The sequence below is a fragment of the Pararge aegeria genome, chromosome 9, assembly GCF_905163445.1.
Source record: "Pararge aegeria chromosome 9, ilParAegt1.1, whole genome shotgun sequence".
NCBI lineage: Eukaryota > Metazoa > Arthropoda > Insecta > Lepidoptera > Nymphalidae > Pararge > Pararge aegeria.
Window position 1 is genome coordinate 4,871,219 of NC_053188.1, and position 14,342 is coordinate 4,885,560.

The 14,342-nt window shown below is 36.5% G+C and overlaps 3 protein-coding genes across 3 annotated transcripts in view; 1 reads left to right on the top strand and 2 right to left on the bottom strand.

Annotated features, from left to right (window-relative positions):
- The window catches only part of LOC120626175 (protein timeless homolog), a 65,259-nt gene that overhangs the window by 21,811 nt on the left and 29,106 nt on the right, over window positions 1-14,342 (bottom strand). Inside the window, exons 15-16 of the mRNA XM_039893538.1 lie at window positions 13,701-13,899; window positions 5,163-5,311 (exon numbers count right to left, since the gene is read on the bottom strand). Coding sequence (XP_039749472.1) covers window positions 5,163-5,311; window positions 13,701-13,899 — 348 coding nt within the window. The remainder of the gene's footprint in view (window positions 1-5,162; window positions 5,312-13,700; window positions 13,900-14,342) is intronic.
- LOC120626177 lies at window positions 8,709-11,253 on the top strand. Its single transcript, XM_039893540.1, has 2 exons — window positions 8,709-9,101; window positions 10,514-11,253. The coding sequence occupies exons 1-2, from the start codon at window positions 8,933-8,935 to the stop codon at window positions 11,182-11,184; spliced, it is 840 nt and encodes a 279-aa protein (XP_039749474.1). The 5' UTR covers window positions 8,709-8,932; the 3' UTR covers window positions 11,185-11,253.
- LOC120626176 (protein ALP1-like) lies at window positions 9,145-11,774 on the bottom strand. The gene is made up of 2 exons (XM_039893539.1): window positions 11,247-11,774; window positions 9,145-10,337 (listed from the first exon to the last, which is right to left on the bottom strand). The coding sequence occupies exons 1-2, from the start codon at window positions 11,549-11,551 to the stop codon at window positions 9,464-9,466; spliced, it is 1,179 nt and encodes a 392-aa protein (XP_039749473.1). The 5' UTR covers window positions 11,552-11,774; the 3' UTR covers window positions 9,145-9,463.

Here is a 14,342-nt window from a genome sequence, read left to right on the forward strand (position 1 = left end):
CATGATTTTTTTCAAATACATATTTGTTTTAATCATGTAGACCTTATCACAGGCACGTATGTAGCATTCATACATATAATATGCAACCATTAATGTTGCGTGATGGTGATAACTACATTCATTACTTAAAACTAAAGCTGGGAGTAGGGTTCCAAACGAGCCCTGGTCTAAGAAGAGCCCACAACAAACTGAGCCGGGGGACTTTCAATACATAATATGGTATTGTTAATAGGTATATACTATTTAATACGCACAAAACAAAGTAAGATCGCGTAACAAGCAAGACCATGTAATGGGAGTAAGTTCTCTAAAGAAAGGCTCTCTTAATGCCATTCGATATATTTTTTCAAATCCATTAGTCCTTGAAAACCTGAACATTTATTTTCCGATGAATCACCCCCTATTCTACGTCTAAGAAGACCCATTACCTTTAATATTCGAATAGATGTCGACGAAAATATACGATTTAATGCCTTTGCACGTGACGACCTTTGCTAATACTTGGATTTAAGGTAACAGACTACCGGTTTCATATTTATGAAACCGGATTTTCTAGTATATGGCCGGCTTGATAATGCGCGGCAACCATATGTAGTAGTAGAGCGATAGTACCTACTCCCACGGACGTAATAATTTCAAATGACAATGTGAGATGGTGATAACAAAAAGAACAGCTTCTTCTTATACCAGGGCACGTTTGGAACCCTCGTAGCTTTAGTTTTAAGTTTACGAATGTAGTTATCGCCATCACTACTCACTGCTACTCGTATGTACACATTTTGTATGTGATCAACGCATTTCATTATTGATAACGGATCTCGTCCGGGGAAGTACTACCGCCTAGCTCATTTCTGCTGCTAAGCAGCATTACCGTGTTCCGATCTGATGGGCGTGGTTTCTGTTTTTTTTAGTACAGCCCGTATAGAAAAACCTTATACACTGACCGGACCCCAAGACCTCGTGATCTGCAGTCAAGCAGCTTACAACCAGACCAACGAGCCAGTTGGTCTAGTGATGATCATCTTCAACTGCACTCTCTATTTCTAAGTATACAATACAATACAATAGTATGACTGCGTCATTGCCCTATAAGTGAAAACGGAGCTTTGTATAAATAAATATATACTACGACATTACACAGATCGCCATCTAGCCCCAAAGTTAGCGTAGCTTGTGTTATGGATATTAAGCTGACCGATGAATATCTTTTTTAATAAATAATATACATAACTACTTTTTTTCAGTGTCTGGGTGTTTATATGTATGTTACATATAAACACCCAGACACTGGAAAAAAGTTATGTTCATAACACAAACATTTTCCAGTTGTGGGAATCGAACCCACGCCCTTTGACTCAGAAAGCAGGGTCGCTGCACACTGCGCCAATCGGCCGTCAAATTGATAGTATGGTGGGAGGCTTCGGCCATGACTAGTGACCATCCTAACGGCAAGGACGTTCCGCTCAGCTATTTAGCGTTCCGGTACGATGTCGCGTAGTAACCGTTATCGAAAGCCTATAACAGTCCACTGCTGGACTAAAGGATTCTCCTAGGGTTGGTGATCGCAGTAGATTGTAGTAGTAGCACAGAGAAGTGCTCCCTGCTCTTATACGTCCTTAGTCGCCTCGTACGACACCCCATGTAAGAGGAGGGGTGGTAACAGTATTCTGATCTGCAGTCACCAATTGTTTTGATTGCGATTACGCGCTGATACCAAAGCGCATAAAAATGTCGTCGTGTGTAAAGGCTCTCAGGTTGTACTCAAATCTATTAAGCCAAATGTAAGATCATCCGTCATGCTATAAAAAGCAGGTAGGCGTTTTTGTAAATATTTAAAGAGAGTCAGACAAGGCAGATCCATCAATGTCTGAATGTTAAAACATGTGATATACGTAGGAAATACGCGTCTTCATTTTTATATTTAAGGTCCATTCGGTCAAGTTTCTTTGTATATTTCAGATTATTCTTCTGGAATAGACTTGAATATTCGAAATTTAAAACTAAAAAAAAAAAAAAAAAACAATAAATTTATGTCAATTAGGTTCACTTTATAAGCACTTTTGAACGTCGAGTAGGTACTCGTACGTCTGTTTTTACTTTCTAGTGACTCTACCACCTGGTCGGAAAGCAAATTCTGCGGAGAAACCCAATCAGTCTACAAAATTGTCAAGAATTATCGCTAGCCTTTACCCGTGCCTTCTTCTGCATATTTATTATATTACACTTTCGTATTTATTATATTACTAGCATTACAAAAACCTCCTAGTGTCATGTGCTCCTGGAATAAAAGTAGGCATTCCGGCTGTATGGTTTCTGGCTCTTTACTAGTTTTTTTTTTTAATAGTATTAATTGACGGACCAAGATGATGTCCCACCTGATGGTAATTGGAAAACTGTCGCCTATAAACAGAGCAATACTTCCCAGGGTATGCGAGGAACACGTCCTGCAACGTGCCGTCTTGTGTCCGTTAACCTGAGGCATAGGTGTTAAGCCTCATGCGCCGGTTATAACACCAGCACCCACGCCCTTCAGACCGGAACACAGCATCGCAACAATGCTGCTTAGCGGCAGATATAACGAGCCCCGGACGAGCTGTCACAAAAAGCTCTTATTATATATTTTTGCAACTACTTGTGATTCTGCTTTTGTTTACTTTTTTAATATAATTATATATATATATACCATACCCTCACAGCTTTATCATAGTCATCTTACTTGAATTCTATTATATAATATTATATCATAGTTGTTGTTATTTATACGAAAATATGTACGTAAGTATCTTTTAAACGCAGCAACTGAGCAATGAGGTCATTTCAAAATTATTTATTGCAAAAAACATCCACCTTAAAATTATTCCATTTTCGATCTATTCACAATAAAAAAAACATATATATATATATATATATATATATATATATAATAATTTGGAATAATGTTAAGGTGGATGTTTTTTGCAATAAATAATTTTGAAATGACCTCATTGCTCAGTTGCTGGGTTTAAAAGATACTTACGTACATATTTTCGTATAAATAACAACAACTATGATATAATATTATATAATAGAATTCAAGTAAGATGATTATGATAAAGCTGTGAGGGTATGGTTCAATCGACATTTTCAGGGCTACCTACCGTAACGCTAAATTAAGTTTGGCGGTATGGTTTCGACGGTCCAGTGGTAATTGGCTTAGGCCGGAGCATTCAGTCAGAATATGCCTACCCAAGCTAAATTAGGTCGTATAATTTTCGAATAATACATACGAGTATATAATTTAGACCTCGACGTCTATGTTAGACGATTTAAACGATGTCTCGGAGACTTTTTCTCCTGTGACTGTACAGACAATTCATGAGCGGCAACTTCGACTTCGAAAAACTGACGCATTCGCATCAACGATCCACCTCTTCCATACAGTACATAATGTACCTCTAAATTCTGTGAAGTATTATTATGGTTACGTAGACATACTATTATATCTAGGTTATAATAGCAGAATGTCAACTGCTCATAACCATTTACAAAATTTTGCTTTTCCCGAAGCCGGAGCGTTAATTTTTAGGGAGTTCACCCGGTACTCCACCATCAGCTCCTTTATTGTGACGAGCATAAATTGCCTACCTATATAATATACTACTACAATTTTTAACTATGCAGAAGTTGCGTTTTTGTTCATATATATTTATTTTAAAATTTATTGACTTTATCAATTAAAGAATGTTACACTTTTCATTTTATTACCTGAAAACCTTAGGTGTCCGCCACTAGGGGACTTTCCCCTAATAATCCAGTGTAATACTTATTCTTGTGTAGTTCCGGTGGCCATCAGTGGTCTGCATCATCAGTTTCACTTGACCAAATAGTGCTTATCGATAGCAAATGCTCAAGTGACTTTAAAAAATACTCAAATCGCTATAGGTATCCCAATCATATTTGAAGAATTCCCTCAATTTCGCCAAGATCCCTTCAACAGATCCTGACCTGGTGAAAATGGGACCACATCGTCTCAAACAAAAAATAATTTTTCAAATTGGTTTATAAGTTACCGAGTTCTGAGATAACAGATATAAAAAAAATGTAACCGAATTGAGAACCTCTTTTTTATAAGTCGGTTAAATACAAGAGAAACTTGAGACAATTCTTGGTGAGATTATGTCAAATGTAAAATTTGTTACTATTAAACGTCTTCCGTAAACAAATATTGTACAATGATCGACTTTAAGCGGCAGACATAAACCGAGTAATGAAACTCCAACAGTCCCCGGGGCATGGCCCAAACCACCGAGAATTTAATCACAAGAAGGACGGAACAAAGTAAATAAAAATCCCATTTGAAACATCTTTATTGGCTAAATTCCTAATTAGTGTCAAGCTTCGTGGTTAAACTTGTAAACCCATTGTTTGTCTTATCTTTCTTTAATAATAATACTATGCAAATAAATTCCCCACATCATCGTCATTAACAATCCATTACCCTTCCGCTACAGGGCGCAGGTCTCCCCTCAAAATGAGTGGTTTAGTCCGACTACATACGCCATTGATAACATAATACAGAACGCTCGGGCATGCAGGTTTCCTCAGGATGTTTTCCTTCAACGTTATATTAAAAAGCACATAACTAGGAATAGTTAGAAGTCCGTGCCGGGGTTTGAACTCGGTCTCCCCGAAAGTTAAGCTGAAGTCCTAACCACTAGTCTATCACCACATTTGTATGCAAGGTATAAGTAGGTGCCAAATTTCAAAAAGCTCAGTTTAGTGAATGAGCAGAGGGTAGGAACCAAACAACAGGCAGTCAGACAAAATATAGCATTTAAAATTATGTTAGCAGAACTGCCTTTGCCTGTACGTTTATTAAAAAAATAAAAGGGGTCTTTGTTTGGACTGGCCATAATTATGCATGTACTCTGTGATCGGTGTGAGAGGAACTCAGATCAAAGAGGAAGGTTATAAGAATGGCGCGAACGGAATGGACAGAAGTGTGCGAAAGTGTCAAGATTAATTAAAAGTTTAAATACTTTTGAGTTTATAATGAGTTATACTGTGTAATTAGGAGACTTAAAACGATTAAACAATGTACAATAAGAGTAAGAGGTTTCATTTAATTCTAATATTATATTAGCATGGACTATTTGCAATAGGTTTAGAAGCAATCAACTCACCTGGGGTCGCTGTTAACATCGTAGCCGTGCTCAATTTCGACGGCGTCTTTCGAATTTTTCCAGAACAATAGTTCGATAAAAACTTTGCCGCTCCTCGAAGCTATTTCGGTGAATTTTCTTAGAATGAACACGGCGAACTTTTCTAATTCCTGTTAAAGAATAGGTATCGGTAAAATTTTAGTAGTTTTATTTTCCTGCTGGCTATATAACTTTCGCTAGCCAAAAGTTATGGAACCAATATAAGATGACCTTTTTACCAGACTTCCTTCAAAAATAATTCCTTACTTCCCGTTCTTTTTTTTGCCATTTATAGACAAATTTTCTGTCAACATTGCTTTCTAACAGTGTCGTGCATGAGTGTCGTCATGCTAGCCTATCGTTAATAAAAAGCAAAAAAAATCCATGATCGGTGCAACCAGCGGGGATTTTATATAAAACATATAACAGAAACATAAAAACATTTTATATAAAACATATAAACAATACCACGGGCTTGTCCAAGCCGGAATACCACTGCAGATTTAGCTATACAAAAAATAAACCCTCCCGGCTTATGTTTTTAATCTCTTAAACCTGCTTAATACAAAGGTATTAAGAGATTAAAATATACGTTATATATACGTATAGAAATAATAATACGAGTAACTAAGTATATTTATTTTTTTATTCAAAAAGGTTGAACAATAAATAGTAAAATAATAAATAAATATACTACGACAATACGCACATCGCCATCTAGCCCCAAAGTAAGCGTAGCTCGTGATGGGCTAAAATGACTGATCAATATTTTTATGAATAATATACATATGAACACTCAGCACTGAAAAACATTCATGCTCGTTACACACACATTTTCCAGTAGTGGGAATCGAACCCACGGCCGTGGGCCCAGAAAGCAGGGTCGCTGCGAACTGCGCCAGTCGGCCGTCAAAAACAATAATGGCTTTGACTTTGATCTCATACCTAAAGCTAACTGAATAATAAAATTCATATCTCGAACTAAACTAATGCATTTCAAAATCTTCGGAAACGGGCTTTTTTAATGTTTGACGGGCGATAAAATTCTCTTATGCTAAGGGTATTTACTACTGTACCTACACAAAATTGATTTTTCACCACATCGGTTTGCTATTTCCCCAGTAAGCCAATTGGCCAGGCTGTTCGTCTGCAATTTCTTCCCCTTTGCCGCATTTCCTCGTCTTATTTGGATGAAGCGGTGGTAGGCGGGGTTTAAGTAATAATGTTTTACTGTATGTCACCATATAAACCTGAGCCTTGAACGTAAGATACTTGTACAGTAGTCTGTATCTCGATAATTTGGTATGGTTTTGTAGACAGCTGAATCATTGTTATAGCAAAGACGACGGTTAAGGATATACTTTTTTTAAATTGCATCTTAGGACAGACAATGTTATACTAGCTGCTGATCGCGAAGCCTGGTTTATCAAGTGCCTTAATTTTTTTATTGTGTGTGTGTGAGTGAGATGAAAAGAAAATATTCTAGAGAGGTGATTCTGAAGGATAATGTTGGGAGTGACATGTTCGGTACAAATAAATAAATTCTCCACGAACTCGAAACAAGAAGAATCTACTGCAGTGCATTTAGCACCATTATCTCATTTTTGTAAGTTTGATTTGTTTAAAACAAAGGACTCAAACCTTAAAAATGACCAATTTGGGCGACATTTTTTGTTGGACCTACCACAAAATACAAGTGAGTGAGCCTGATGATAAATTAAGAAAACCGGGCCATTAATCCCTTATCACAAACGGAAACATCAATTTTATTTATTTCTATATAGACGGTAATAATGTTAATAGTTTCAATACAACCTCTATTGAAATTATTCACATAGTAACTACTCGTTTGAAAACCGAGACACTATAATGCTTTATACTTTGCCAATATAAAAAGTTTTTAACCACGTTCGTTCGATATTACTCTATTAGTGCACAAATACAGCCCATTCCATTAGCTTTAAAAGCAAAATTAAAAGAGAAGAAGCATCGCGCACAACGTATAAGGCTATACACTGTATCGAACTGAACAAAAAAATTAAACTAACATCCGGCTCGAAGGACCAAAAGGATGTTGGGTGCTGACCTTTGCCGAGTGATAATAAATAATAGAGAATTGCGAGAGATTGTTAAATGGACTATATTTTCTTTGATAATAATTGAATAAATAATTTTAATAATTATATGTAAATGTTAGAATTATATTGATAATGACTACGCGTCGGCAAACGCGGGGCAACCCAAAGTGCAGTGTCCTACTTACGTAACGTACGTAGGACACTGCACTTTGGGTTCTACAATTGCGTAAACTGCTGACGGTGCAGTGGTTGGTACACGCAGTGGCCCATCAAGCGATGCAACTAATTAGCACGTAAAATGTAAGGAAAGTAAAGGAAGCGAAATACATAAGAATGTTTTAGAGTCATCATATCAACTTATTACCGGCATGCCCGCGCCACAGGTCTCCTTCCACAATGAGAAGTGGTTAAGACCACGCTTTTTTAGAAAAGGTAAACATTCAAAAGGCTAATATTTTTGCTTTAATACTTTTGTGTACACATTAAATAGCGGCCACGCAAATAACTTGTATATTGTTAGCTGGAATCATTACAAACAATCATTTTACAAGACAAAATGATGGTAGGGAGAAAAATATACCTGCTCTGAAAGAAAAGTCCTATTATAGTATAAAGGATTACGTAAACGATAAAAAAGCTTGGGTGTAAACAATTGCTCTAACCAGGTTGCTTCTTAAATTTTTTCTAATGACAATGTGAGATGGTGATAACAAAAAGAACACCCGGCTAAGTTTGTTGTGGGCTTCTTCTTAGACCCGGGCGCGATTGGAACCCTCGTAGCTTTAGTTTTAAGTTTACGATTGTAGTTATCGCCAGCACTACTCACTGCTATGTACACATTTTGTATACAATAACGCATCAAAAGTGCCATCTATTTGCCTATTTGAATAAAGGAATATTTGACTTTGACTTTGTACCAGAAAGGTTATCTATCTCTGAAGGTTTATCTTTTGTTGATCTAGACTGGGATTAGATATCATAAAACAATATAAGTTTTAAGTACAATCAAATTATGATAACGTTTATTTATTTTTATCCCAATTCAAGTTTTACTATGTTTATTTTTATCCCAATACAAGTAAGTTTATTTTTATTTAATACCTCGACAACGAATGTTATACCTTGAAGTGTGTATACGATGTTAGTCCTTAGTTTAGTTTTTTACCTTTTATGAATGTGTATTCATTGTATACCGTAGGCTTCCTAATAACAAAAAAAAATAAGACCTTGACTGCATCACACCTGGTAGTAACTAATGATGGATTTAAAGATGGGATGTGATACCGCATGCAATTATTATAACTTATCACTCGAATTGTTTTTACGCGCATCGTACTGGATCGCTAAATCGCTTGGCTGTACGGCTTTGTCGGTAAGGTGGTAACTAGTCTCGGCCGATGTCTACCATCAGGCCGAAACAAATTGCCTCCTGAGGGCGCTTGTACACGCTAAGAAAAAACGCCGGGCGTACCTAAGAATTCGTGTCGTAACTAGAAAATAACTGTGTACACTGCTCGCAGCGGTGCACGAAAAAAAATCTTGTCTGCGCAAGACACGACGCGGCGAACGTTGTTGCGGAGCGGCGGGGGGGCGGTGTAGTAGGGTTGAGCCAGCCCAGTTTTTGTTGTGCGTTGTGCGTTTGGTGTGGACGTGTATTGCAGCGTAGAGTACAAAATGGCTGATGAGTTACTTATAACTTTAGTAGAAGGACGACCGGTATTGTGGGACAAAACTTTAGACATATATAAAGATAAAAGACTCACATACGAAGCATGGAGAGAAATATTTACTATCTTAAACAAAGACTTCGACGAAATGACAAATGTCAAAAAAAATGAATATGGTAAGTACATACAACATATTACTATCTTTTTACAATTTTCAAAAATACAGATTACTAGATATATTCTATATAGCTATATATTATTATAAATATTAATCATTGTCGTTACCCACATTAAATACATCTACAATAAAAGATTTAAGTTGCAAGCAATCATAAGTTCAATAGCGCTAAGTAGCATACGGACACGGCTTTGCTAAAAACGATAATGACTAATACTTATAATAAAATACGTATAAACATGAAAAAAAATATAACATGTAATTGTTTATTTAAACAATATGGCAGGTAAGAATAATTCCTTGTTTCACACTTTTTGGATTAAAATTTAGTAGTCGGGTTTTAGTTTTAGAACTTATTTTTTATGTGTATTTATCTTGCCATGGCAGTGATCCTTCATCAGAGGAAAAATATTCAGTATATTTTTGACGAATTTCGTCTGCTGTGAGATTATTGCCTTCTAAATGCAATGGACTATTTAATCGGTCTCGATTGATTAAAGGCTCAACGTGACCTTCTTCTGTATGAATAAAATTTTGCAAAACGCAAGTAGTTTTTACAATAGCAACTGTTAAATCGAGACTTAAGTTTAAAGATCGGTGCAGAATTCTCCATTTGTTGGCCATTATTCCAAATGCACACTCGACGTATCTTCTTGCCCTTGTCAAGCGATAATTAAATATCTTTTGTTCTTTTGTGAGTTCGTTACCACCGTAGGGTCGAAGTACGTTAGCATGAAGTGCGAAAGCTTCATCAGCTACAAAAACATATGGTAATATATAGTTAGTATTTATTATAGAGCATGGGGATGGTATGTTTAACGTATTGTCAACAAGTTTTTTCCAAAACTGTGTTTCTTTGAAAACATTTGAATCACATTCTTTACCATACGACCCTACATCAATAAAAATGTAATTGTAGTTGGAATCCACAATAGCCATGAGAACAATAGAAAAGAAATGTTTATAATTTAAAAACATTGATCCACTTTCTTCGGGTTTAATTATTCTAATATGTTTCCCGTCCAGTGCTCCAAGACAGTGTGGAAAATTGGCATTTATTTCATATCTTTGTGCTATATTCAACCATTCTTCTTGTGTTGGCATCCGCATATAAACTGTAGATAATTCTGACCAAATATGATGAGTAACTTCACGTACAATGTTCGCTATTGTTTTTATTCCGATTCGAAAATCGAAATGAAGACGTGCGAAGGTATCTCCAGTTGCCATGTATCTGTAAAAAATTGTAACAATGTCTTAGAGCAAGAACACACTTGCAACTTGCAGTGCGATTAATTGCAAGTGTGTTCTTACTCTTACAATGAGGTCATTTCCTTTTTTATATGAAGTTTATGTCTACTTGCAATAGATGGTACCTACTTTCTAACGGTAGTTCGTTTTTTGTTTCAGCAAAGTCTACAGCAAAAAAATGGACAAGTTTGCGAGATAGGTGGATGAAATGTCACAGAAGACTTAAAGAAATGAAATCGGGATCGGGTGCTAAGAAGATTCGTAAATGTGATTTTTACGACGAAATGTTATTTTTGACAAAAATTGTAACACGCCGAGACACTGAGTCAAATATACCCGAAACAACAAACGTGGAAAAAAGTCCCGTAGAACATACACCGATCGCGAAAAAAAAGAAACAGGATGTTAGCGAGGTGGACAAAAATATGGCAGAATTTATAAAGGCTGTTACCAAAGAAGAAGAGAGCCGTGCCATGTCATTTTTTAAAAGTATAGCTCCGAGTGTTGATAAGTTCAGTGATGAGGAAATGGTGGATTTCCAGTTTGAAGTTTTAAAACTTGTGCGTTCTACGCAACAACGAAAGGGAAGTGATGTTCAGCATCAATGGAGTACTGAGTATTACAAAACAACGCAGCCTTCTACGTCGTCATTTAACGTACCCGGCCCATCATACTCGACTCGACCAGGTTACAGTACTCAAAAATCTACATCCATTGAATTTGACACCGAAACTATTAGTAGTGTGGAAACATCGCATACAGATGAATTTCACTTTGACTTTTCTGAAGAATATGAACATGTGGAGTCTGTTGAATTTGGAAACATGTAACACTTCAAAGACATTTATTATTGTATAACGTTCAAATCAATATGCTTAAAAAAATTACTTACCTTAATGTTACGGCCAATCTAATGTATGGAGGAATACTTTCTCGCATTTTGGTATTTTCATGTCGTATATTATTTTCTATTGTTGTCAAAAGCTTGTCAAACGTAGACATTTTCATGCGAAAATAATCCACAAATTTTTCCTCATGTTGTCGCATGACACGGTAAAGGGTAATGAACCCGCCAAACCCATTTTTCTCTTGTATAATTGGATGAACCCAGTAAAGTCTCTTGTTTTTTGTTTCCTTTTTTATTTTGTTATAATAATAATATGCAATTATCATTCTTTTTTGCTTTGTAGTTAACATTTATATAAATAAACGAAACTCACTGATTACACTTGTTATTACTTGCGCGCCCTACGCCCGACTGTCGACTGCACGAAAAGAATCGTGTCGTGTACACGTTTCCATTGGTCTTGTCTGCGGAAGACACGAAAAGTTTTCGTGTGTGGAACAGACAAAATTCTTGTCGTCTACACGAAAAATTTGTCTTGTCTGTCGCAGGAACGGCAAATTTTCTTAGCGTGTACAAGCGCCCTCAGGGGATCGGACCCGGGACCTCTCACTTATACGACAGCTGACCAGTAGGCCTCACAGGCGCCACTGCGCCAGAGAGGTCATCGTATATCTCGGAAACCTGTCGCTTCAGAAGATTTCGATATATTTACTTAATACTTTTTTGTTTAGATTTACTTTATACTTTTTTGTTTAGATTTACTTAATACTTTTTTGTTTAGACACCACTTATCAATAAATTCAGAATTTATAATCATATCAACCAATTACCGGTTCACTACAGGGCACGGTTAGGGGTTTAGTCCACCACGCTGGCCCAGTGCGGATTGGTGAATATATATTTTAGAAAAGAGCAAAAACTGCAAGCACTTGCTAAGCCAGGCTTTATTATCATTATCATGTCAACCAATGGACGTCCACTGACTACGTCAAACGTAGGTCTTTTGTAAGGGGTACCAAATGCTACAGTTTGTGCCGCTTGTGTCCAGAGCTGTTCCCTACAAACCGTCTGATGTCTTCCCACTTAGTCGAGGGTCTAACAATGCGCTGATTGGTGCGGGGTCGAAGTTTTAGCACCTTGGAATCCCAACGTCCATCGGTCTTTCTAGCTGATGAGCCCCGCCCATTGCCACTTCAGCTTCGCGAAACGCAATTTTTATAGCCGGCAACACATCGTTGGCTCCTCTGGTGCTGCTCATGTTTATGGGCGGTGATCACTTAACATCAGGTGACCCACTATACGCTATTAATATATAAAAAAAACGCAATACTTACTCGTAAATATTCAAACCCATTTGGTCGTGGTATATAAAGTTAGCTTTCTGAAAATCAACTTAGGCCTCTAACTTTCTTTCTTATATTTTAGGCTTGGAAGTAAAATACTCGGCAACATCACGTCAAAATCTGTTTACTTATTAATTTCTTTGAATTGAAAAGCCGCGAGTAAATTTTCTTAAAAAAGCAATGTAAATTTTTTCAGATCGTTGCTCAAACAACTTTCCTTTTAATTAACCATTCCCTGAAGCGCTAAGAGTAACTTGATGTATTTTTAAAACCAAGCTTTTAGCTTGGTTATAATGCACATACAAAATTCAGAATTCATTTATTTGAAGTAGGCCTAATATTACCACTTCTAAAACGTCTCTTCTGTCTGTTTGTAATGACACAACCGACTCTTTAGAATTCTCTATTAGGAAGGCAGATTCCAGCGAGAATAAATAAATATTTTATACTTGAACAATGCTATGTCAGTTCCAAGTAAATCATAAATTACCAAGTATATACTTTGTATACAGTTCACTTTTATAAAGTAGCAAGGCAAGTAAATTTTAAATTTTACTTGGCACCGACTTAAAAATGTTGCGGAAAATTTCAGATAACTTAACACTTATTACCAAGGTCGGTAAATCCATATGTCTCGCGGTTTAGCGGCCAAATTAATTACAAAGTAAACATATATGTAACCGCGTTATTTAAAAGTGGAACGACTTTTTACTCCCACGGCAACGAAGAATTATTTAAATTTCGAACTAGCTGTTAAGTGAAAAAAAACTAAAGAACGCGGGAAAAGTTGTAGTTGTTCGTTGTTCTTCATTGATTTTGAAAAGTTATGATTTCAAGTGAAAACATGTTTGGGAAAAGTACATTACTTTAATAAAGCTATTTTTAAGCTAGTTCGAAATTTAAATAAGTCTTGGTTGCTGTGTTTCGGAGTAAAAAGTCGTTCCACTTTTAAATAAAAAGGGCTAATTGTTTACTTTGCAATTTATTTGGCCGCTAAACGCCGAAGCATATGGATTTTCATACAACTTTTGCCAGCCGCGCTCGCATGTATTGGCGAGTACAGCTATTTCAATTTATATAGGAGAAGGTTATCAAAATAAATTTTCAAGCTTGTTCTGGAATAAACACTTTTTCTCTATACCAAAAGAACATTTACCTTTAAATGCGGCACCGGATTGTGAAGAACCCTCTGGAATATCAAAAACAGCGTCGCCTGAAACATCATGACCGGTCTGTTGCAGTCCCAAGCGATTCTGTGCAACATCTTCACGATACAGTGGTTCGTGTGCGGTAGGTTTTTGTCGTAACGCTCCAGGAGATACACACAGGCGCTCACTACGCGCGCATGACAGAATCTGAAAGGACGTCGTAGTTTAACGTTCTGCTATAGAATACAAAAATTTCTACTGGTTCTTTTTTCGGACTTTGATAAATTATAGACTGAAAAATATGTCCTAGTTTTCTATAAATGATATACTGAAAGCTAAGTTTACATAAACTAAGCCTTTATGTAGAAAACGGTGAGAGCATGGGTCTAATCCTACAGTGAGAAGTAGTTGAGACCGTATTCCACGTTTTTTTTTATAACTAAGCAATTTAAATATAACTTTGACGGCCGATTGGCGTAGTGGGCAGCGACCCTGCTTTCTGAGTCCAAGGCCGTGGTTTCGATTGACACAACTGGAAAATGTTTGTGAGATGAACATGAATGATTTTTCAGTGTCTGGGTGTTTATATCTATATTATAAGTATTTATGTACCTATGTTATTCATAAAAATAGTCATCAGTCGTCTAAGC